The 26254-nt window shown below is 41.4% G+C and overlaps 1 protein-coding gene across 50 annotated transcripts in view; it reads right to left on the bottom strand.

Moving 5' to 3' along the window:
- ABLIM1 (actin binding LIM protein 1) overlaps positions 1-26254 on the bottom strand; it is a 338782-nt gene that overhangs the window by 47674 nt on the left and 264854 nt on the right. For 25 of the 50 annotated variants that reach the window (XM_035269167.3, XM_078346554.1, XM_078346578.1 and 22 more), the window contains 3 exons: positions 7564-7651; positions 3331-3389; positions 710-793 (listed from right to left, as the gene is read on the bottom strand). In XM_035269167.3, the coding sequence (XP_035125058.3) occupies positions 710-793; positions 3331-3389; positions 7564-7651 (231 nt within the window). The remainder of the gene's footprint in view (positions 1-709; positions 794-3330; positions 3390-7563; positions 7652-26254) is intronic. The other 25 variants (XM_035269186.3, XM_002756613.6, XM_078346584.1 and 22 more) reach the window with 1 other exon arrangement.

The following is a 26254-nucleotide window of genomic DNA, read 5'->3' on the forward strand; positions in this document are numbered from 1 at the left end:
TTGGCCAAGGTGGTCTTGAACTCCTGACCTCAAGTGATCCACCTGCCCAGGCCTCCCAAAGTGCTGGGATTACAGGCATGAGCCATTGCGCCCAGCCTCACTGTTCCTTTCTTGAGTCACACCATTCCCTACCCAAGCACTGCCTTTCCCAGCTGCACACTTCACATCTCCTCATCAGGTCCACCACTTTCTCCTCATCCCCTCATGATCAAATCTCAGCCAGCCTCCGAAGATCAACTCAAAGATCACTTCTCCCAGGAAGTGCCCCTTGAGACCTTTTTCCTTATCTGACATTCCAAAGAGCTTGGCCTATGCGATCTGTATCCTGGGACCAGTTTCTGTACCACCTTATAATTATTTATCTGTCTTTTCTTGCCTATGAGGCTGGATCTGCTACATCCAGCCCAGCGCTGTACCTGAGTGCTCAGCAGACATTTGTTCAGCGAACAAACGTGGCAGCACAGGATCAAAAGGCAGCTTCTTACGTGCTTGCTTTAATGAACACAAAGCTTTAGCTGCTGCTCTAAATGAAAACATCCACCCAAGAAGACAGCGGCCAGAGTCAATGTGAGAGGCGCTTGTGGGGTGAGAAAAGCATCTGCTTTCTGCAGGAGCTGAAAAGTTATGTGAGAAAAGCAGCCCAGGGGAAAAGCGGCAGAAGCCTGGGCACAGGACAGCAGCTGAGCCCCAGCCTAGACACAGTGCCAACCTGCAGAGATGGAGACCGTCCTGTGCGTCGAATCAGACTTTTGGGGTAAAAGAAATTGGATGGAGAACACCGAATGTTTGGCGGCTGCCGTGAAACATGAGAAAAGGGAAGAATGAACACAGAAATAGCCTCAATTCAGAAATAGTATTTTAAGAAAAACAACCTCAGGGAAAACTAACTTGATAGTAAACATCAAGTGAGATTCTTTCACGGGTGTACATGCGGATTTTTTGGGTCAATTTTTGGGCCCATGTTTAAAAGCATATTAACTGGTCTTCAAGTTACAGTATCCTTATCTAAGCTCCAACCCCCTTCAATTCCTCTCCATTTATTTTGGCTTAGACATTCTTATAATATATAAAGGATAAGAAGCCAGTGAAGACAATTGAGAGACATTCTTGAGAATCTGTTGTAACAAATGTCCCATTAATTCTTAAATATCAAAAATGTGGATTACTCAGTGGGGTTGCTGAAAGATTCTTAAAACATTTTCATTTTGCTATGGAAACTGCACTAATGTGACGTGGTGAAAGGCCTGGAAATCTTGGCTCAAGATTTGTGATGTGCAGACACACCCTTAAGAGCGCACAAGACGTATTTCTCTGTTCAAAACCTAGTCCCTTTAAGCGCCCCCAACATCAGTGTGAACCCCGGCTCTGGGCACGTGGAAGCTGCTGTTTCACTTCTGGGCTTTCCAAAGACAGTGACCCAGAGCACTGTCCTGACCTCCCAAGTAGTGAATGCCGGGTTTAGAAGTAGAGCTTTAGAATTCTCTGGAAGGCTTATTAAAGGAAGAAAACAATAGCTCCTCTTGGCCAGAATGGGTGGAAGTATTTCACTGGTTGCTTTCATAAGCTTATCCATCATAAGAGTTTTCCATCAAGATGTAATCAGAGTGTTGTTTTAAAATCATTTGAGTCACATGATCTGCAAACTCAAGTGATCCTGATACAGAAAAGACCCACGTTCCACTCAGTCTGGCCTCATTAGCATTCCTCTCTTCATCTCCCAAAAGACTGCATCAGAGATGAAGTAAAAATGATTATTAAAAAACCTAAAGGCAACACTAGAGAGAGACTACAAACTACGATAGCTACTTGGGAGGTTTCTGGGCAGCATCTCCAAGCTATGCTATGAACTTTTCACTCTTATGATAAAAGTCACAACAAGGACTATCATTCACGTTCTCATATTTTATAAAGGTAACTCAGTTCCAAAGCATTCATAGTTTCTCAAAAATCCCAGAGTCTAGAGCCCACAAACCAGGCGACTATGCCAGCACGTGACTGTCCAGCCGATGGGCTTCAGGAGCCTGTGTGTCAGAAACAGAGAGTAAAACCACCCTAAGATTGGTGGCCAAATTCCTCTTTGGCTGTTCTTACCTTTATTCAATTATTCAGAGAAAAAGTGGTTGTATTTTTTTCCCTCCACTTAAGTATGTTCACAATAATTGTGCATTCTAAAAGCACTGCTTTTGTTCAGTCACAGGGAAGGGACAAGTTCCTGAAATATCCAAATGGTAAAATGTCTCCATCTGATTGATGGATGTGAGATGAGGAGGAAAAGAAAAAACAAAAAACAAAGGAAAAAGATCTCCTCTGTATACGTGTGGCTCATTGAAGAGAATAAAGCAGACACGTGAGGAAAATAACAGCTGCATTTCCCAAGGCGACAGGCAAAGGGATATGAAAAAAGACAGAGCAAATGGGTCTCACTGATAATCACTGCTCCAAAGCCGAGTCACCCCTTCACAAGTCACATATCAGTGACTAGAGCCCATCGGTAAACCAGCTGTGCTGCCGCTGGGGCCACATACATCGCTTCTGATGCCTGCTAATGGCAGAAGAGATTATACTATGCACAAGAGTCTGGCCTCCAAAATAAATCCAGGCCATTCTTTTCCCTGAGGCGGTAAATAGGATGAAGTCAAACCCCAGTTTTTCCCTAGGTATCACTAAGTTAGGTTAACCTGAGCACTGGGATTCCTTCAGTCTCATTATTGCACTGAAAAATACTAGCCCACGTGAAAAATGGGCATCTGAATACGACAGAGATTATGATCATGGTTTTATGACTGTGCACAGCTCTTTGCTTCTGAAACATAAAATATTGCCATCTGGAGGTGTTCTTGTTCTGAGAATTAACTAATTTACCTATCTTGGTTCATCATTATTTTCCCCAAAGGTTTTATCTGACAGGGCATCAGCTTTTAAAGTCTCTTCTGGTGAATTTGGATGCAGTAAAAGGAGAGGTCAGTAAAATTAAGTAATGGATGTAGAGCTGGGGTCGGAGTCGTGCATTATAGATTCAGTACCGAAGAAGCCTGGTGAGGTCATCTGTATGGTCTGACTTTTCCCTTGAATGCTTTTCTAAGAAGCTGACTAGCGAGGCCAAGTCTTACTTTGTTTAACACAAGCATTTAAAACAAAACCCACAATACATTTAAGGTAAGAGGGCACCCCCTTCCCTAGCCAAATGGCCTTTGAACTTAGTTATTAAGAAAAAAAGTCAGTAAAAAGTCATTTTAGTCTTGGGGCTAAAAACCCTAGTCCCAAGAATTAGTGACCATGAGCATGGGGCCTACAAATGCACCTGGCTTCACGTTCTCATTGTTCCCTTACCCGCAGCTTTTCCTCAATCTTCGTAGATTGCTTACAGTCGGGATGCCAAACAGTGGAACCTGAGGAGAGAGAATGGCAAGATACAAAGTCCTCTTAGAGCACTTCTGAGAAAGGCTCCTAGCCGTCTTTCCCCATCACGGGAAGGTGTTATTGCTTCATGCCCAAGTGAATCATAACAGAAAAATCAGACATGTCCAAAGTCTACGTGAGTTTTCCAGATCTAGCCCAAGCTTGTTGGATAAAGGTCATAATTCTAGACAGCAGAGACCACTAACTGGGCAAGAGTCTGTTGATGCAAGACATATTTAGTGCTTAATCATGTCTTATTATTTTTAAACCATATTATCATCCTTTAAAAGGAATGCCTGAGTGCTTACTACAAGCTGCATTCAATTTAAAAAAATAATAGCCATTGTTTATATAACATCAAAACAACCAAGGAGGTTGAGGGGAATACAGTGAACCAGAGAGTCTATATCCAGAAGCAAAACTTACTGAATTTTTCATTGATTCAATTATACATAGTCACCTACACAGAAATGAGAAACTAAACAACTAATAGAAAGGGTGAAAGTTACATTAGAAATCCAAAAATGTCCTTTGGCCTTCAACCTTTTAAGTAATTTTCTAAAAAGTCTTTGTTTTTAAACTAGTAAAGTAACTATTTAGGTGGTGTTTTCTGTTCCTGGGTCAATAGCCTCACTTGCTCAGATTATGAAGCACTTTTACACATGGTACCAGCATCACAGAATTAAGCAAAACACTTATCTCCAATAGCGGCTCTTATTTTGTGAGAATCCAATGCCTGCTCATATGATTTTATATGACTAGATACCTAAAAAACATCATTTTTTTTTTTTTTGAGACGGAGTTTCGCGCTTGTTACCCAGGCTGGAGTGCAATGGCGCGATCTCGGCTCACTGCAACCTCCGCCTCCTGGGTTCAGGCAATTCTCCTGCCTCAGCCTCCTGAGTAGCTGGGATTACAGGCACGCGCCACCATGCCCAGCTAATTTTTGTATATTTTTTTTAGTAGAGACGGGGTTTCACCATGTTGACCAGGATGGTCTCGATCTCTTGACCTTGTGATCCACCCGCCTCGGCCTCCCAAAGTGCTGGGATTACAGGCTTGAGCCACCGCGCCCGGCCCAAAATATCATTTATATGATTATGGGTAAGGCTGATACGTCTATGTAAGGACATGTTCAAGTGTGGGGATGGACAGAACTTAAATGAGCAGTTCAGAAACTAAAGTTACTATGTTGAAAGCATAAGTTACAAAAATAAGATTCACAGTATGAATATCAGTTTCCACATTTCATGATTTAAATCTTTACCACTTTTTTCTTTTTTTTTTTTTGAGACAGCATCTCACTCTGTCTCCCAGGTTGGAGTGCAAGTGGCACAATTTGGGCTCACTGCAACCACTGCTTCCCAGGTTCAAGCAATTCCCCTGTCTTAGCCTCCTGAGTAGCTAAGACTACAGGCATGCACCACCATGCCCAGCTGATTTTTGTATTTTTAGTAGAGATGGGGTTTTGCCATGTTGGGCAGGCTGGTCTCAACTCCTGACCTCAAGTGATCCACCCGCCTCGGCCTCCCAAAGTGTTGAGATTACAGGCATGGGCCACTAATTTAGTGTGTGCTCTGCTAAAATATTTATCTCTTTAAGCAACAAGCTGGGCATACTTGAAACGTTACCAAATTAAAATAACTCCTGAGTTACTTCACACCACCTTAGTTATTTCACTAAAATAATATTAAATTAATGGCAAGAAAAAAATACATTTTATATCAGAATAATACTTTAATCCTTACTTAACAATCATTATATCCATCTTCTTAACCTAGGGCCAAAACAGACAAACAAAAAATCAAACAAGCAAAAAGCAGGCAGACGTATAGGTCCCTTCAGCACTGACTCTGGCTCAAAGGCTGGCTACAAAGCACAGGAAATCCTCTGAATGCAGAGGGCCCAGGGGTCAGGCCCAGGAGAAGCATTCACTGTGAAGGTTCTGCTGAGCAGGAGTCACTGGCCAGGATACTGGGTCTCCGCACAATGGCACCATTGTTCTCCAGAGATCAGACCCACAAGGAATGTGACTCGGACACAACATCAGATGTTAAAGAAGATGAAACTGCTCTTTCTTTAAAGATGTGCCAAGTGGGCAGGCAAAGACTACGGAAGCACAGCTCCAGGTTTAGAGCAATCCCTGGAATTCCAAATGCAGCCTTAACAGACAGCCATGTCTTCATAGCTGTATTCGTGCACAGCTTGAAAGCTACTCTCTCCAGCCTGGAGAACCACTCTGAATGTGCAGCACCTGGAGCCTCTGAGTCTGTTTCTAGCAGAGACAAGGTGGATAGGCTCCTCTGTGTCTCTGTTTTTTGAGTGCCAGAATTGACACGCTAAACTCTAAGCCCACAGACCAAATAAAGAATAAATCTGCCTCGTGCTGAAAAATGCAAAGTGACACCTGCCTATTGTCACTGCGGATGTAAGGCCTGTTGTCCTTGGGAAAATGTGTCATAAATCCCGCATGAGGCCACAGAGGCGGATGCTTGTCACTTGCCTTCATAGGGCCTTTCAAAATTCAATGATGTTTTGAATCACAGTTTTTTAGAGCAGACATTCTAAAGCCCAGAGGAAGTTTGGCTTGTCAATTTCTCATGCAGCTAGCCTTTTGTAGGGGAGAGCAGCCAGGCTTTGCTTTAATACTCAGGAATCCTTTCTGTAGACTTTTCTAAGTTGCATAAAAACAAAACTGAGACAGCAAAGCATACCACTCATTACAAGTACACTTAGTGCTATGTGCAAAGAGAAATCCAGAAATGACATGCAAAGGCAGCTGAGACCCAGTAATTACCAAAACAGAATGAATGACACTCTTATGGGTTTTGCTAATTTTACTGATAAACCCTTGTTTGATTAACTCCTTTTCCAGCTAAATATAGTAAAATGCTCACACAGAGGTGCTATTTGACTAGAAGAGAATCCTCTCTTAAAGCAGAATCCATCTTCTTAACCCAGGGCCAAAATAATCAAACAAACAGAGAGCAGACAGGCCTATAGGTCCCTTCAGCACTGACTCTGGCTCAAAGGCTGACTACAAAGCACAGGAAATTCTCTGAATGCAGAGGGCCCAGGGGTCATTTTTGGTTGATTTGTTAGAAACAGCATTAGCCCCCAACAAGGTGTGGTTTTGGGGGGATGGATAATAGGATTGATAGGATGATAATATGGTTTATTTTTTAAAAAAATTTATAGATATATATATATACATATATGTATATATTTATATATTTATTTATATATATACATATATGTGTATATATACACATATATTTAAATATAGATATGTATATATTTATATATACATATATAGATATGTATATATTTATATATACATATAATATATAAATATGTGTATATTTATAGATATACATATCTATATTTAAGTATATATAATATAAAATAGAGTTGTGGATTCCTTATGTTGCCCAGGCTGGTCTTGAACTCCTGGGCTCAAGCAATCTTCCTGACTCAGCCTCCCAAAGTGTTGGGATTCCAATGGCTCCCTGGTAATAAGTACTTCCTTGACACCAGAAATTTCTCTTTCAGAGAATGGATTCTCTTGTTATCCCCCATTCTCTCTGTCTCTTTCTCTCAACATAAGAGCTAGTCATCTTAATGGGGTGAAACAAGTCCGTAACATAATTCACAAACATGAGATTTTCTTCTTGAAATTACAGAGAATAGCAGCCTGGGAGCCCTCAAAAAAACAAAACAAAAAACAAAAAAAAAAACAACCCTTCTCATAGGAGAGTGAAAGGAGAAAAAAAGCAGCCATCAAATAAGTAAAATTTCTAGAAATTCTTTCTCTGTTTTAATCTTTCGCTTCCTAAACATATTCCTGGGGAGAGTTGGAGAGGAGGTATTGCTGATTTTCACTCTTCCCCCACATCCGAGGCATCAAGTGTCAGGTCCTATTCATTTGATTAAGGCAGCATCACAAGTTCATTCGTGAACAGCCTCAGGGGCTCACTGCCAGCATGTCAGTTGCTTGGCTGATTAATACTAACTGATGAGGTAACTTTTGGCCACAATCATCTTGGATTTGGATAGTCTCACAGCTAACAACAGGCCTCCTTCTCTAAAAACAATCAAACAAACATAGAAAGATTTCCTTTCCCTGAGCAAGGAAAACATCTAGTGTTCTTGAGTCTGTCTCACCTTGAAGATACATTTCCTCTCCTTCCGTGAACATCTGGTTGCATCTGCTGCATCGTGCACAGCTGGGGTGGTAATGTTTGTCACCTGCCTGCAAGAGAAAAGGTAGGGAAGGTTGAGTTTACTCCTTGTCATGGATTCCAGAATCTTTTCTGGATTTGAGGGTTTAGAAGAAAAGAGAAGATGCTGAAAAAGGAAAAATAACTGTCTAATTGACCAAATTTCCTACACAAACAGCCCTGGAAGCTAAAGCCAACTTCACTGAAACTGGGAGGGGCTCAAAGGCCAGCTACTCGTGCCTGCCTGGTGGGGCTGCCTTGCCTCTCAGTGTTTCTGGCTTCTATGTCTCTCTCCCAACCTGGATGGCAGCCAGTAACACACACACCTTAGGCCTGAGGTGAACCATTCCATCCCCACAAAACCCCACCTTGCTGGGGGCTAATGCTGTTTCTAACAAACCAACCAAAACTAATGACCCTTATATTTAGCAGGTTCTTGGTTTCTCAGCTAAACAATATGAAAATAATAAAATCAACCCCACTTGTGTCAAGTGAGAACAGCTATAGTAAAATACATCATCCACTGTTTTTATCTAAAAAAGAATCCAAAGAGTCTTCTATGTAGCTTGCAACAATCTTTTGCCAGTGGTTTACACGAAGAGTTTTCTGGAGAAGGCATTTTACTAAGGTGGCTGTGAATTATTCATGCGCATTTCACATTCCTGAATATCACAGATGCCATCACAGCAGGTGTTGACTTCCCCAAAGCAAAGTGTCACTGGACACAGGGACAATTTTCTAGACAGGTGCCAAGTCATATTAGAGTCATGTTCCAAATGCATGCCTGACAAGAACAAATCCTCTCATTCATAGTCTAGCAAAAAATCATCACCACCTAAAAACTCTCAGATATACTCTGTGATTAAATCATTTTCATCACTCCACCACCAAAAAAGTTCTTCTGCATTAACCATGTACAAGGCAGTGGCCGAGAAAGAGTTAAAAATGGCTGCATCCTGCATCAGAACCTGCATGAAACTGCAACAGGAAATCAGATGTCAGGTGGTAATTCCTTTCTCATACCTTCCTGTAGAAACTACAAGATCTGCTCAGCAACCAGAGCATGAGGTGGTGGTTAGCCACTCAAGATAATCAGGTGGAAAAAAAAAAGTTGAAGTTACTTAAAGTTAAGAATAAAAATCTTTTTAATAGTGCCTGCCAGAAAATTCCAGAAGTGGCACGCTTGTCCTTGTCCACATGCTACTTTTTATTTATTTGTAAAATATTTTACTTTTCTGCAGCAGGAAGGGTAGGTCTGGGGTGAGAGTGGTGAGAGAAGGCAGGAAATATCAACACAAAGTAGCTCCTGCCCATGGGACATCTGAAGTCAAATGTGAGCAGAAAGGAAGAAGAAAGAAGACATTACTCAATCCTAAGCGCTCAGTTCTAAACCAGGTTCGCTCAGCTAAGATGCCAGTGCTGGGAGGTCCAAGTTAGTCTGGGCAATCTCTGGACTCTCAAGGAAAATATTAAGTGAAAAAATAAAGGTCCTTTGACAAGAGCATGGTGTAGTCTGCAGCATACTGCTTGGTAAGCTACAAATAGAAAGAAATTTCTTCAAGCTGATAAAGTGTATTTATCATATTTAGTGGTAAAACCTTAGAATTCTCACTGAAAACAGGAACAAGACAAAGGTGTACACTTTTACCAATATGATTCTACATGGTTTTCCTTCTTGCCAATGTGATGTCAAGAAAAAGAAGTATAAAGATCATGAGTACAAAAATTGACTCATGTGGCTAGATAAAAGATTAATATATATAAAAACTATTATTTCCTATTCACTAGCAATAAAAATTAAGTAAATGTAATGGGAAAATGGGATCCCATTTGTAACAACTAATAAACCCTCCAATGCAAGATCTACATAAAGCAAATGATGGAACTTAATTGATGAACATAAAAGATCTAAATAGAAATGTATTATATTTCTAGATGGGGAATCTAAATATTGTAAAGATGCTGATTTATCAAATATGAACCTATTAATGCAACACATTCCCAGTCTAAATACCCACAGGAATTTTCTCTATAGACCTTGACAGGCTGCTTCTATAAGTTTACGTGACAGAATAAATGCTCACCCCAAAAATACATTTTTGTATGTGAAAGAGAACAGCAATAAGGAAGGATTTTCCCTTCCTGTCATAAAATTTTTTCTAAGTCTAAAATAATTAAAGTGCTTAAGTATGGGCGCGGGAGTAGAAAATAAGTCAACAGGACAGAAGAGCCAGATGCATAGCCATACATACGAGGGAATTCAGTTTATGATAAGGGTGATGCTTCAAATGAGCTGAAAGAAGGGATTATTCAATAACCAGAGGGGACAACTGGATCTTTGCTTAGAGAAACATAAATCTAGGTTCCTAAGTCACAACCTATACAAATATTAATTCCAGGCCAGGTATCGTAGCTCATGCCTCTAATCCCAGCCCTTTGGGAGGGCTAGGCAGCAGGCTCACTTGAGCCCAGGAGTTTAAATCTATCCTGACTGAGCAAAATAGTGAGACCCTGTCTCTATAAAAAAATGAAATTAGCCAGGCATGGTGACTTATGCCTGTAGTCACAGCTACTTGGAGGCTGAGGTAGGAGGATTGCTTGAGCCCAGGAGGCTGAGGCTGCAGTGAGCCAAGATCATGCCACTGCACTCCAGCCTGGGCGACAGAGCAAGACCCCATCTCAAAAACAAACCAAAACAAATAACAACATCAACAAAACCAGAAAACAACCCCAATAAAGAAGCACTGGATCACATGTAGCCATTAAAAGAATGATATAAACTCATAGCTACACACATGGAAAGAGTTCAAGCTAATAGAAAAAAATCAAGTGGAAAAATAATGCCTATAAAATAACCACATAAGCTAGTGGCCAAAGCTGTTGAGACACTGGGGCAAGTCTGACTGGATTCAAATCCAGTTCCAGTATTGTGTGACCTTGTGCCACAGGTGACAATCTCTCTAATCTTCAGCTTCCATGTCAATAAAATGGGTAGAAACAATTGAACTTACCCTCTGCTGTTGATGAGCGCACTATTAGGAACCTAGTATATTGCTTGGCACCATGTAAAGTGCTTGAAAAGCATAATTTTCTTCAACCTCCTCATCCATTTTGTAAGACAGGCACTCTTATGATTATTTATGTCAATGAGGACACACATGAATATGTATATTGATCTTATATGTGTGCCCTTCCTGGAGAGAAGACAGGGAGATGCACACCAACTAGAGGGCTGTGGTTACCTTTGGAGCAAGAGGTGAGACCTGGGAAGAAGTAAGGAAGGGAACCCTCACATTTTCCTTTGCTGTTATATCTTCTCAACCCTTTATAACAAGAATACATTTTCATGTTGCTGTGTAATAAAATAAAGACCAATAGGAAAAAGAGTCCTTTTTTTTTTTTTGGATCCATGACACCTGAACTTGAGTGTTTAGCCCAGCCTATACTGGAAGTGGGATCTTAGGCAGATCACAAGCTCTTGGAACCTCTATTGTAAAGCAGAGATGATGATGGTGGTGGTGGTGATGGTGATGATGGTGGTGGTGGTGGTGATAATGATGATGATGGCGGTGGTGGTGGTAGTGATGGTGATGATGATGATGGTAGGTAGTGGTGGTGGTGATGGTGATGATGGTGGTGGTGGTGATGATAATGGTGATGATAATGATGATGATGGCAGTGGTGGTGGTAGTGATGGTGATGATGATGACGGTAGGTGGTGGTGGTGATGGTGATGATGGTGGTGGTGGTGATGATGATAATGATGGTGATGGTGGTGGTGGTGCTGGTGGGTGGTGAAGACTATGGTGACGATGGTGATGATGATAATGACGGTAGTGGTGGATGATGATGGTGAAGATGATGGTAATGATGGTGACAGTGATGACAATGATGAAGACAGTGATGATGATGGTAATGGTGATATCGCTGTGATGACAGTGATACTGCTGCTGCTGCTGATATTGATGGCAGTGCTGGTGATGATGTTATTGTGATTACTTTGTGTCAATTCCTCTTTTACCTACTCTATAAACATTTAGTCAATTTGTATCACAATCACCTAAGAATGCTGGAAGTATTATTATCCTTACTTTGTAAATGGGAAAACTGAGGCCTGGAGAGATTTTGTAACTCCTTTACAGTCACAGAACTGGTGGGACCAGGATGCAAACCCAGGCAGTTTGGCTCTGGAGTGAGTGTTCTTACCCAGTACCACCATTAATAACCATACAATATGTACTGCTGTAACTACCTCACAGTGATATTCATGTGATGACCAAAAGACATTTTGAAAATGGTGTGACACATTGCACAAAGTAATAATAATGATGACAGGAATAACAATGAAATAACTCTCTGCTCACAGTCCCAAGGTCATTCACAAAAAGAAGGCTCATTAGTGTGGTTTGGATGCTAGTAAAAGGCTTTGGTAAAAAATTAAATAACTGTTTATAGAGTACATAGAAGAGTAACTGACACAGAATAGTCACAATAACATCATCACCCTTTCCCAAGGGCAGGCGTAGGCAAGTCACTGTCTTCTGTCAACTCACAAGATGAATCGAAGTTACATCAAGGCCCATGTGGCAGGACTTTGCTCTATGAATCATTGGTAAAAACTCTGCTACATATACACCATGGAATACTATGCAGCTGTAAAAAGGAACAAGATCATGTCCGTGGCAGGGATATGGATGAACCTGAAAGCCATTATTCTCAGCAAACTAACACAGGAATAGAAAACCAAACACCGCATGTTCTCACTTACAAGTGGGAGCTGAACGATGAGAACATCTAGACACAGGGAGGGGAACAACACTTACTGGGGCCTGTAAGGGGAGGCGAGGGGGAGCATTAAGGAAAAGAGCTAAGGCATGCTATCATCTAGGTGGTGCAGCAAACCACCATGGCACCCATTTACCTATGTAACAAACCTACACATCCTGCACATGTACCCCAGAACTTAAAAAAAACAACCACAATGAAACAATTATATAAAAAGAAAACCCTGGTAAGAAACCTAACCCTAGCCCACTGTAATACCAGGGATGTCCTGACCTATATGTTTCCTTTATCCTAAGATGCTAAACGTGTGAGCCAGAGTCAAAAGGCATTCAAGGGTCTTTCTGTTGTTATAGCAGTGTAGGCTTGAGGGGTTCCAGGGTCAGGCACTCAAGACAAGAATACCCTCCTTTGCATGTGTGAGCCACCCTTCTGTTTCGTTTCTCCTTACATAGGTACCGATGATGGTTCACAGAGAAGCCATGTGCACAAGGCCAGAAAAAGTAACAGAACTGAACGCAGACGGCAGGGCATATGCAAACTCACCAAAAATCAGATGCTGCTGAATCAAAATCATTTAAATTGGACTTATTTTTAGGAGAAGGAAAAGTACTGCAGATCATGAGCAAAGTGAACGACTAAATAGTGCTCATATAAGAAACAGATAATAAGCATGCAATTCATTGCAGAGAGGATGCTATTGACTATAAACTTTTAAAGCGCAGCAGGAGCTTTGTTGTGGCAGATGACTGCATGAAGGTTGGTTTACCAGATACCTGGCCCCAGGCACACAACTGGCAGCCACTCTGCCTGAGCCTGAGTGGTCAGAGGTGCTGCTAGAGAGCTCACCAGAGCTCCATCACTGCTCTTCCCCATCTATCTTTGTACCCTGCTCCTTAAAAAGAAAAACATCACATCCCCATTCCTGCATTTTCACATTTTCAAAATGCTCTTGTAAGAAGACTATGTTCTGGCTAGCATGAAGCTCTATGAACAATCGACAATTGGCTTATTTAGCTGAGTTTTACAAAGTACCTGCCTACACATTCGAAGTGCTGAAAATGGTTTGTCTTCAATAGTGCTGAATTAAATCAGACATCTGTAGTTATTATTGCTATTTAATCTCTAAATTGAAGTATGAACTTTAGCATACAAGCCAGGATAATGCAAAATTTAGTGTAAGTCATAACACTTTTGATGAAACCCTTTGTCTGGAAGAGCAGAAAAGTTCCGAATTTTTTGTGGACATAAGGTAGAGGGAAAGGGTTACAAGCTTTGGAATCAGGAAGACCAAGAATCATACCTCAATTTGCTATCCATAGGTCCTCAAATATATTACTACTTAATATCTCCAAGCCTCAGGACATACATCTGAAAAATGCGAAGGGCCAGGCGAGGCAATTTCAGGTCCTATTCAGCTGTAAAATTCTGTGTTTCTGTGTGAAATCCCATACCCTCTACATGCTCACATAATAGTGTTAACAGAAAAGCAATTTGGTAGAAAAAGAACATTCTTGATGGCAGAGAATGGAGTTTAACCAATGACTCCACAGTATCTGTTACCCAGGAGAAATTCTGATGCCCTAAGCCCTGAGCCCATGTAATATTCTCCTGGGAACAGAAAAAGAAAACTGTAATTCTAGAACCTATCCTTGCACGGAGAATCTGCTCATCTCCTGGACTGCTAACTGTCCCTTTTAGTTTCTTCCAAAGGCCATGATTTTAAAACAACTGATCAAGAACCTTAAAAATCAAAAGACCCAAATTGAGGCAAACATGTCTGTTGTGATGCAAGCTTCTTAGCTGATGAAGGCAAAAGAGGAACTGATGGGCCGCTGAAGTTTCACTGTTTGAAAAACTGGCCACACACAATTTCCACTACAGAGGTGAGGTTTCCTGATTCTAAGTTAATAACAGTCATTGTAGGCTGAAGTTCTATAAGGTCTTGCTCTGTATAAGGCTTTGTATCAAGACTTTAAGTGACTCACAACAACCCTATGAGATAGGTAGGAGCTATTTTACAGCCTTGTTCTACAAGCAAGGAAAGTAAATTGTTGTATCCAAGCCTACCAGTGCTTCCAGAAGATAGAGCTAGGGTTCGAACCCAGGTAGTACAATTCAAGGTCCACACATTTACCCTGTTAAAGTGCCTTCTAAAAGCACCAAAGAAATTCTCATACAGGGACCCTCAGTTATGGGACAGAAAAACATCTTCCACAGGAATTTCACTGATGATAGAAGTGTTTAAGTAATTGTTTCTGATATAGACCCTTGAGAAATACCAAGGACATAGCACTGAAAGACCACGAAATAAAATTATTTCCACGGGGAAGTGAAACTACCAAGGCCTAGGTGTGTAGTTTTGTTTCTTTGTAAAAGATCTAACTTGATTCGGAGATGGTTCTCAGAATCCCCAAAGGAATAAATGAATTGTTTTCCAGTCCCTAAGACTCTCCCAAACCCAGCTCTGGTGGATGATGTCCTTCAGACTAAGGACATACAAACATCTGGAGGCTGGTGGGTTGTTTAGATCAGGAGTTTTGTAACTTTATTGTGCATAAGCAACACCTAAGGAGCCTTTTAAAAATGGGTTGAATGGCCTTAAGGTGGGGCCCAGATATGAGCGTCTTTATTTTATAAGCACTGAAATGAATCTAAGCAGATCACCATGAGCTGGGAAAACACTGGTCTGGGTGGTACCAAAACCACAAACCTGAGAGTGGATGAAGAGATGAGGAAGCCAAAGGGAGGAACAAAGACGTGCTGCTTATGTGGCAGATGCAGAGGTGAAAGGGAGAGGCAGAATCACGCAAGTCCCCTGTCGTGCTCCAGAAAAGGCAGTGCAGAGGTTGACTCAGCTTTTTTGCATCCACTGGTTTTTCCCCTCAACTGGGAGAGGTTTCCAATGCAACTGGACTGGCTTGATCTCTAACCTGAACACTCACCTCTTCCAGGAGGGTTTTCTCCTGATGCAGCATCATGAACAGGCAGGATAATGAGGGCGTGCCTTGGCCCTAAATATGTATTCCGGGCAAAGGTAAATAAATCGGTCTGCCCAAGCAGCTTTCACAAAGCCTAGAGGGCTCTATACAAGCCCGTGCAAAGCCAACATGTACAGATGAGAACATCCTGTAGCCCTACAGCCTTACTAACTCTGAGGCTTCTGAGCTCACAGACGCTGCTCTAAACACGTGTGCTATGTCAGAGGAAGGGGCAGCAGCTTGTAATTCTGAGTAAAGATGCACAACTAGTTTAGGGAGAAATAAACCATTATACTCTAATGTTCTGGGTCTCTTTGAACACCTGCTTGAAACATAAATGACAGAGCAGCAACTTCCTTCTTCTAAGGAGAATAAAATTAAGAACAAAAAATATAGGTGCAACCTCCCAGGGTAGGTGCATATTGGCTTTTCATAGATACTGCTTTCTCCTCTCCTTCCAAGAATTAATGACAAAAACTTTAAAGAAGTCTTTGCTATTTAATAGTGCTACGTAAATGTTAACCGTAAATGCATGCATCTGTAAAGGACTTAACCACTCTTTAAATTAACCTATAGACTTGGTGCAATCCCTACCAAAATCTCAGCAGGATTGTTTGTAGAAATTGACAAGCTGATCCTAAAATTTACATAACAATGCAAAGGACCCAGAAGAGTAAAAGATTTTTTGCAAAAGAAGAACAGGTTAAAGTCGAAGCACTTAAGCTACCTGAATTCAAAACTTATTAGAAAGCTATAAGTTGTCAAGACAGCATGGCATTGTCATAGGGATAGACATGTAGATCAACAGAACAGAAGATAGTTCCAAAATAAACCCCCACATTTATGGTCAACTGATTTTCAATAAAGTGCCAAGACAATTTGATGATGAAAGGATTGTCTTTCCAACAAATGATGTTGAGACAATTGGCTGGCTATCTATATCCAATTAAACCCTTACCTCACACCATATACAAAAATTAACTCATAGATTGTGGACCTAAATATAAAAGCTAAACCTATAAAACTTCTAGACAAAAACATAGAAGCAAATCTTTGTGATCTTGGTTGAGTAAAAGGTTTCTTAACTTTTTTTTTTTTTGAGATGGAGTCTTGTTCTGTTGCCGGGCTGGAGTGCGATGGCACAATCTTGGCTTACTACAACTTCTACCTCCTGGGTTCAAGCAATTCTCCTGCCTCAGCCTCCCAAGTAGCTGGGACTACAGATGCATGCCCAGCTTGTTTTTTGTATTTTTTAGTAGAGATGGCGGTTCATCCTGTTGGCCAGGATGGTCTCAATCTCCTGATCTCATGATCCACCCGCCTCAGCCTCCCAAAGTGCTGGGACTACAGGCATGAGCCACTGTGCCTGGCCAGTTTCTTAACTATTACACCAAAAGCACAATCCATAAAAGAAAAAAATTTATAAATTAGATGTCATCAAAATTTAAATCTGCTTCTCTTCAAAAGACATAAGAAAATGGAAAGACCTGCCATGGACTGGGAGAAAATTTCTGCAAATCACATATCTGAAAAAGGATTTGTATTTATTTATTATTTAAATAACTCTTACAACTCAATAATAACAGGCCAAACAACTCAATTAAAAAGTGGGCAAAAGATTTAAATAGACACTTCACCACAGAAGATATATGAATGCCTAAAAGGCACATGAAAATATTTTGAATTTCACAAGTCATATTAGGGAAATAAAATAAAAGCCACAATGAAATACCACTACATACCCACTATGATGGCTATAATTAAAAAGACTGACTAGATCAAGTGTTGATGAGGATATGGGGAAAGTGCAACCCTCATACATTGCTGGTAGGAATGTAAAATGGAACGGCTACTGCAGAAACTTCTTTGGCAATTTTTTAAAAAGCTGAATATAAATATATAGTACCCTGCAACCCAGTACTTCTACTCCCAGGTACTGAACTAAAAGAAATGATAATATAAGTCCACACAAAGACTTCTCTGTGAAAGTTCATAGCAGTGTTATTCACAGTAGCCCTGAACAATCCCAATGACTCTCAAGTGGTGAATAAATAATGTAATGTGAAACATTCAAATAACAAAGTACTACTAAGCAATAAAAAGGAACAAATTACTGAGACAGGTAACAACACAGATTAATCTATTAAGTGATAGAAGCTAGGCACAAAGATTACCTATTGTATTATCCCATTTATATGAAATTTCTAGAAAAGGCAAAACTAAAGAGATATAACATAGACCAGCAGTTGCTAAAAACAGGGATGGGGTAGATGGGAGTAGCACTGACTGCAAAAGAGCTGCCAGTTTGGGGTGATGGACTCTCCCAGCCACAATGTGAGGTAGGTATGCCCATTTCACAGATGAGGAAATCGAAACTTAGATCAGGAAATCACCCAAGGCTACAGTTAGCGAGAGATGGAGCTATGATCTGAATCCAGTTCTGCCCAGCTCTAGAGACGTCCCAGAGCCACTGCTGTCTTCCCAGTCCTCAGGAGCTCAGTTAATATGGGAAAGCTCTAGCCAAGATCTGCACTGGCAAAGCAGATCTCCCAGGAATTTACATACCCTCTTTCAACTTTTTAAATTAATACAAATAAAAGTTTATTAAATAAAATTGAGACTTCATATATCACAGTTTGGTAATGGCTAATCAAATATTACAAAAAACAAAGTACCACTATAAATAACATCAAGTCCTCTAAGGACAACTGTTCCAAATGTATTTATTAAAATTTAACAGGCTTTGTTAGAGCAGTTTTAGGTTCACTGAAAACCTGAGCGGAACCTGCAGAGGATTCTCATATATCCCTTCTCCCACACACAGTCTCCCCCACTAACAACGTCCCCCACCAGAATGGTACATTTGCTACAAATCATGAACCTAAATTGACACATCATTATTACCCAAGTCCAGAGTTTATACTGGTGTTCACTCTTGGTATTACACATTCTATGGGTTTGGACAAATGTATAGTGACATCCACCATTGTAGTATTATATGGAATAGTTTCACCGTCCTAAAAATCCTCTGTGCTGCACCTATTCATCCCTCAGTGTTACTTATTGACATAGGTGACCTCCATGGTATGGGATGGTCTGATCCTGAATCCTTGCAAAGCATCCCTGACAGCTTTGGCCTGTCCATCATTTCTAAATTCAACAACAGCAATGTCCTGTCTCCCAGGTACCAAACATACTTTGTTGAAAGTGAGAACTGATATAATAGCATGAAACATCGTCCTCTCATTAGTCTCTTCTGGTAAGTTATTCAGGAATATGACACAGTCTGGAGGGTAACCAGGGACATGGTGTTGAATTTCCTTGGGTGTTACCCGAATCTGATCTTCCCTGACCAGGTATTTCTTTGCACTTGCTACATCCTGTTCCATAGAGTTTTTTTTCTTCATCAGCAAAAAAAGCTATAAATTTTACATATTATATCAACTCTCCCTTACAAGGCAGGTAGAAAGTCTTCAATACACTTTCCCCCTCTTCTTTCCCCTCTTTGGAGGGGAAAAGGGGTAAGCCTTTTTCATTTTTAACTTTATTTTATTTTATTGAGACAGAGATTCATTCTGTTGCCCAGACTGGTGTGCAGTGGTACGATCTTGGCTTACTGCAACCTCCTCCTTCCGGTTCAAGTGATTCTAGTGCCTCAGCCACCTGAGTAGCTGGGATTACGGGCATGTGCTACCACGCCTGTCTAATTTTTGTATTTTTAGTACAGACGGGTTTCGCCATATAGGCTAGGCTGGTCTCGAGCTCCTGGCCTCAAGTGAGCTACCCACCTGGCCATATTTTTAAGTAAAATTACTTATTGGAATATAGCATTGAGAAAAGTGCACAAATTCTAAGTGCACAGCTCCATATATTTCCTTAGTGCAACATATTCTGGAACTAGCACCCAAATTATAAAAGAAAAGAACATTATCTGTACCAAGAAACCCCCTCATCTCCTCATCCAGTAACTATGTCTTCTAATCACTATGTTGACTTCTAACCCTGCATGCCAGCTTTGTCTATTTTCAGTTTCCAACAACAGAATATGTCTGACTTCTTTACTCGACACTTGGTGAAGATTATCCATGTTAGTATGTGTAGTCATACTTCACTAAATCTCAATTCCTTTGTGGAAATATACTAGATTTTATTTATCCATTCTACTCTTGATGAATATTTGAGTAGTTTAAAAATTCTGGGCCAGGGGTGGTGGCTCATACCTGTAATCCCAGCACTTTGGGAGGCTGAGGTGGGTGGATCACGAGGTCAAGAGTTCGAGACCAGCCTGGCCAACATGGTGAAACCCCGTTTCTCCTAAAAATATAAAAAAAAATAGCTGGGCATGGTGGCATGTGCCTATAGTCTCAGCTACTCCGTAGGCTGAGGCAGAAGAATTGCTTGAATCCAGGAGGCAAAGGTTGCAGTGAGCAGAGATCACGCCACTACACTCCAGCTCGGCAACAGAGGGAGACTCCATCTCAAAAAAAAATTTTTTTGACTGCTTTTGCTGGGCAGAGTGCCTCATGCCTCAGCAGCAATTTGGGAGGCCAAGGCAGGTGTATCTCTTGAGCCCAGAAGCTCAAGACCAACCAGGGCAAGATGGCAAAACCCCTTCTTTACTAAAAATACAAAAATTAGCCAGGTGTGGTGTTGCATGCCTGTAGTTCCAGCTACTTGGTAGGTTGAGTTGAGAGGATTGCTTGAGCCTGGGAGGTCAAAGCGACAGTGAGCCATGATCATGCCACTGCACTCCAGCCTGGGCAACAGAAAGAGACTTTGCCTCAAAAAAAAGAAAAATAAAATAAAATTGGTTTTGGCTGTTTTGAATAGTGTTGCTGTGAAAATTCCTGCCCATGTCTTTTGGTAAATTATATACATATTTCAGTTGTGTATATATTCATAGGAATAGGAAGTATGTGGCCAGGTCATAGGATATGTTTATGTTTAGCTTCAGTAGCTACTGCCAAACCATTGTCCAAAGTGGTTTTTGCCTTGTATTACAATTTTAATCCAAGGGGAATTTAAAGGAATTAAGTAAGAAGAATCATATTAAGAGCACTTTGCCAAATGGATTCTCAAAGTGTTTTTCTAACCTCTGTGAAGTGAATGATCTTTATAAAATAGTCACTAAGTAAAAGCTGTGCAGATTAATCCCATCAGGTATCAATTATTCTAGGACCTCCAGAGTGCCACTGAGCAATTTTCAATCCTCCTTTCATCTTCGTCCTTCTGTTGCTGGTATCCTTTGAACTGATGGAGAGACGTGGATGGAATGCAAATAACCTCCATATTTAATTCCTAAATTGACCTGAAATCAGCAAGCAAGGGTTGACATTGCAATGGTTGGATAACTTTGTGTTTGCCACAAAGGCTTAAAATTGGCTACTTCTAGTCAGGACCAAGGCTCACTGAAAACACACAAAAAAATTAGGTTTGGAAGTTTGAGGACTTTGGTGGTTACTAAACGATCAACTTTTCCCTGTCCTGACTGAACTTAAATATTTCTTCCCTCATCAGTGACTTCTGTTAACAATACCCTTTGCACTTGTTCTGTAGTTGAATGTTCAGAAGTATCCCCTGTTATTCGTATGCCTGTCTGTGGGCTGAGAAAAGTCTCCAAACTTACCAAGGTGGTAGAGTTCAAATAAGTTTTCTCCTAAGCCCATTCCCCTCCCCCCACATCCTGCTACATGTCAAGGCTCAGAAGGTCTAGAAATTACTTTGGTTGTTTGGACACTTTAAAGATAAAGTATCTTTTCTTCTTTCCATAAATTATCATGAGGGAATACAGAAGCTAACCATCCACTAAGATCCAATGGATCTTCCTAAGGCCATCCCTTGAAAAGTAGCAACTCACTTAAAGTGATGATAATTTGAAACTGTGGCCAAAAAAAAAGGATTCCAGTCCCTGGAACCAGAAATAATGGTTTGATTTTTGACACGTTATAAGGCTGCCTCAATTTCTGCATGTACAACATCAAGAATGGTAAAAAGGGGGAGGTCTGATCAATCTGTTAGGCTGAACTCTGTACTCAACTTTCAGAATGACTGGGTATACCTGGACTCAGCTGTTTATATCCCCCAGTGCTATGTACTTTCTGAAAATTCCTCCGTCCATGAAAAGCTACATATTCCATAATGTTAAAAGGATATAAAAGTAGTGGTTCTGGTCAGGTGCGGTGGCTCACACAGGTAATCCCCAGCACTTTGGGAGGCTGAGGCAAGTAGGTCACAAGGTCATGAGTTCGAGACAAGCCTGACCAACATAGTGAAACCCCATCTCTACTAAAAATACAAAAATTAGCCAGGTATAGTAGTGCATGCCTATAACTCCAGCTACTCAGGGGACTGAGGCAAGAGAATTGCTTGAATCCAGGAGGCGGAGGTTGCAGTGAGCTGAGATTGCACCACTGCACTCCAACCTGGGTGACAGAGCGAGATGCCACCTAAAAAAAAAAAAGTAATGGTTCTTCGTAGCTTGTGGGTTGCTGTATAGATAAGAGAAATGTTAATTCTTTATGAATTCACTTTAAGTCGTATGACATAGAGAGAAGATGAAGTAGGTTGCAAAACACCAGATGACTCTAAGCCATTTTCTTTCCAAATACTTATTTGGAATTCTAAAGGGGTCTCTTCAGGAAGTTGGACCCCAGAGGAAGAGACCCAAAATCCAAAGGAACGTTACTGTGACATTGAGCAGGCCATTAAGTCGGCTGGTGCTGCTCAGCACGTGGTAAAAAAAATATTAGCATAGTTCCAGGGAAGGAACAATGAGAAATTCATCATGCTTCTGGCTTGAGACAACTGCTTTCCAAACTCAGACACTACCCTAACACTCAAGGTCAAAGGTTTCACATCCTTTCCTTTCTTAACACCAGAAGATAAATATTTGCCTTAAGTTCTACACTCTTGAAATATAACCCCAACTGAATAATTTTTGTCTCTTGTGCAAGGGTAAAAACCTAAGGTTTCTTTTTACTCATGACCTCATTCCTGGCCTCCTTTCCAACACAATAGCATGTTGGGAGTCAGGAATGCACAACAACAGCAATCCAAAGAATCACTCCCATGTCAGCTGCTCTAAGGGAATCAGTTCTCAATACACATCACCCAGTGGCCAAATGGTATAATTTGGTGGGAAGGAAGGGGGCAGTATCAGATAAAGTGACAAGTTGCCTTTATTTAATATCTTAGTCATGACTTTGTAAGTTGCCGTAAACATTCAGAAGGCAGGCGTTTAAAGTGAAAAATGTTTAAACTTGTTTTATAGTACACAGCAAATGGATGATCCCAAGTCAGCGGGATTCTGGTTTGTCAAATGCTTTTCGGCACCACAATGCTATCTCTAAAGCACATTCCAGCTCTGTGATAGCTCTCCTTCCCTCATGAATTGTAAATATTTTCCCATCCCACCCTGCTCTTTTTGCTTTCTCAGTATTTCTTTTCTAAAACAGGTCTTGTTTTCTCTTGACTTTTATTTTAGGTCCAAGGGTGCATGTGCAGATTTGTTACATGGGTGAACTGCATGTTGCTGAGGTCTGGTGTCTGAATGATCCCATCACCCAGGTAGTGAGCATAGTAACTGAAGGGTAGTTTTTCAACCCACTTCCCCCTCTCACCAGCCCCCTCCAATAGTCGCTAACGTCTGCTGTCCCCGTCTTTGTGTCCACGTGTATTCAATGTTTAGCTCCTGCTCCTAAGTGAGAACATGAGGTATTTTTCTGTTCCTGTGTTAGTTCACTTAGGATAACAGCCTCCAGCTGCATCCACGTTGTTGCAAAGGACATGATTTTGTTCCTTTTTTGGCTGTGTAGTATTCCATGGTGTATAAGTGCCACATTTTCTTTATCTAGTCCACTGTGTATGAGCACCTAGGTTGACTGTGCGTCTTTGCTATTGTGAATAGTGCTGCAATGAACATAAGAGCACATGTGTCTTTTTGATGGAGCGATTTATTTATCTTTGGGTATATAGCCAGAAGTGGGATTGATGGATCAAATGGTAGTTCTAAGTTCTTTTTTTTCCCCAAGATGGAGTCTCACTCTGTTACCCAGGGTAGAGTGCCGTGGTGTGATCTCAGCTCACTGCAACCTCCGCCTCCTGGGTTCAAGTGATTCTCCTGCCTCAGTCTCCTGAGTAGCTGGGACTACAGGAGTGAGCCACCACGTCCGGCTAATTTTTGTATTTTTAGCAGAGATGGGGTTTCACCATGTTGGCCAGGCTGGTCTTGAACTCCTGACCTCAGGCAATCAGCCCGCCTCAGCCTCCCAAAGTGTTGGGATTATAGGAATAAGCCACCATGCCCAGCCTGTTTTAAGTTCTTTAAGGAATCTACACACTGCTTTCTACAGTGGCTGAATTAATTTATATTCCCACCAGCAGTATATAAGTGTTCCCTTTTCTCCCCAACCTTACCAAGATCTGTTTTCCGGCTTTAAAATAATAGCCATTCTGACTAATGTGAGATGGCATCTCACTGTGGTTTTCATTTGCATTTCTCTAATGATTAGTGATGATAAGCATTTTTTCATATATTTGTTGGCTGCAAATTGGCTTCTTTTGAGAAGTATCTGCCCATTTTAAAATGGGGTTATTTATTTAATTGTTTAAGCTCTTATATATTCTGGATATTATACGTTTGCTGGATATACAGTTTGTGAATATTTTCTCCCATTCTGTAGCCTGTCTGTTTACCCTGTTGATAGTTTATTTTGCTGTGCAGAAGCTCTTTAGTTTAATTAAGTTCTACTTGTCAATTTGTGGTTTGGTTGCAATGGTTCTAAAATAAATCTTAAAGGACTTCATGGGAGTTGGGTAGGACACAGCGCTCTGTGGGTAGCTGATGCCTTAGCTGTGGAGTCTGGGGTTATCCTTTACAAGTTATTTCCACTAAAACCATTCCTCTAAGTTATCAAGACTGTTTTACTACAGCTGGTTCAGCTCTACAGTACACTATCAGACTAAAAATATTTTTTCTTCCCCAGGGTTAGAGGAGCCTTCAGGGTGGGAATGAATACTGGGGCAGTCAGAAAAACACAGCTTGCTTTTAAAAACATCCTTGTCTGACTTCCTCTCCTATTGTGGCTGGACTTCATCCCCTTTAACAAACAACCATGCCTTTCAGCCTGGAATTTACCTAGCACAAATTGTGTTATTTCATTGGAAGCAGTGGGGAGTGGTGTATCTAACAGCCCTTGAGTAGCATTTCCAATCATGAGGAAGAAGCAAAAAACTGGGTAAAAACTAAATCTGAAGAAGGAGGGGAGATGTATGAAGGAATCCAGGACCCCCAGGCTTGGCAATGCCCCAAATGAGAGTACTGTTAAGGCAAGGCTCACACCTTTGGATGACAACCAAAGAATTTCTGTACCCCACAAAGAAAGAGACACACAATTCACATTCCAGACCTCTACATGCTGGGTGGGTGCCTGCCCTGCCCCAAGTCATCTGGATTCTTCTGCAAGGGCAGGCCTCAGAGACCTGAGCCAGCATAAGCATGGAGTGCCATGCAAACAGGTGCCCTGCCAACCACACTGCTATACCAGGGACCAGTCATAGGTGACAGGAGAGCCTGTTAGAGGAGATCTAGGGACCCTGCCATGGGTGACACTGAGACCCCAGGTAGACAGCCCAACCCACATACATCAACAGGTGACATGTGAACTCTGGGTTCCATTCTGTGCAGTCACACGGCTGCCAGAGTGATCCTCTAAGTGTCAGGCTGAGCAACCAGGGCTGATGAAAAGTCTGTATTGCACCTCAAGGCAGCAGAACTCTCCGAGTTCTGGGGTAAAGGCATCCAGGTACTCCAGGGCAAAGCCTGCTGACCTTAGTCTAAGTTAGCTGGTTCCTCTAACAACAGAAACAAAAGGAAAGCCCAGCTTCCCAGCCAAAGCAGCTGCTCTGGGCCAAGCTCCCCTCCTCGCTGCTCAGCAGCCTGGATTCAGAAACCCTTTACTGCGCCTTCCGGGCATTTAATTGAAACACCACACTTTGTAGCGCTTCATGACATTACAAAAATTTTTTTTCTAACTGAGTGGGACAAACGTATCACAAATTTACCCTGTTAGGAGATGGCCCCAATGGTAAAGGAAGAAGTTTCCGGGTTAAAGAGCCCTAGGCCGAAGTCAGGAAACCTGGGTCCCAACTTGTAAAACCTTGGGCTAGGTTGGTATCTCCACTTCTCAAGCTCCTTGTTTGCAGGAAGAGATGGTTACATTAGAGGACCTTTAATATACATTCTAGCTCCAAAATTCTATGTTCCTGCAAAATAATTTTAAAATATATATATTGGCCAGGTGCAATGGCTCATGCCTGTAACCCCAACAACTTGGGAGGTCAACGAAGGATGATCGCTTGAGGCCAGGAGCTGGACGCCAGCCTGGGCAACACAGCACAAGCTTGTCACTACAAAAAGTAACTTTAAAAGATTAGCCAGTTGTGGTGGCCACGTCCTGGCTACTCAGGAGGATTGCTTGAGCCCAGGAGTTCGAGGCTGCAATTAGCCATGATCTCACCACTGTATTCCAGCCTGGGCAACAAAGTGAGACCTGGACTTTACATATCCACAAATTTTTTTTTTACAAAGTAAGAAAGAGTACAGTGGGAATGCTTTAGGACATCTTCACTGGCAGTTACTGTGAATTAAATAAGCCTTATATAGGAAAATACTGCATAGACAGAATGGTCACCACAGTGATTAAATTTTGTTCCTGAGCCCCAAACTTTTAATTGAAAGTTCTACAAACAGATGAAGACAGCAACAGTATCTGTGCTATGCTTTTCAGTTTATACTTTCATGTATCTCTCCTCACTGGATACTCACACCAGGTCATGGGACAGAAACACCAAGCACCATTACTACCCCCATGT

Source organism: Callithrix jacchus, chromosome 12 (assembly GCF_049354715.1).
Source record: "Callithrix jacchus isolate 240 chromosome 12, calJac240_pri, whole genome shotgun sequence".
Lineage (NCBI taxonomy): Eukaryota > Metazoa > Chordata > Mammalia > Primates > Cebidae > Callithrix > Callithrix jacchus.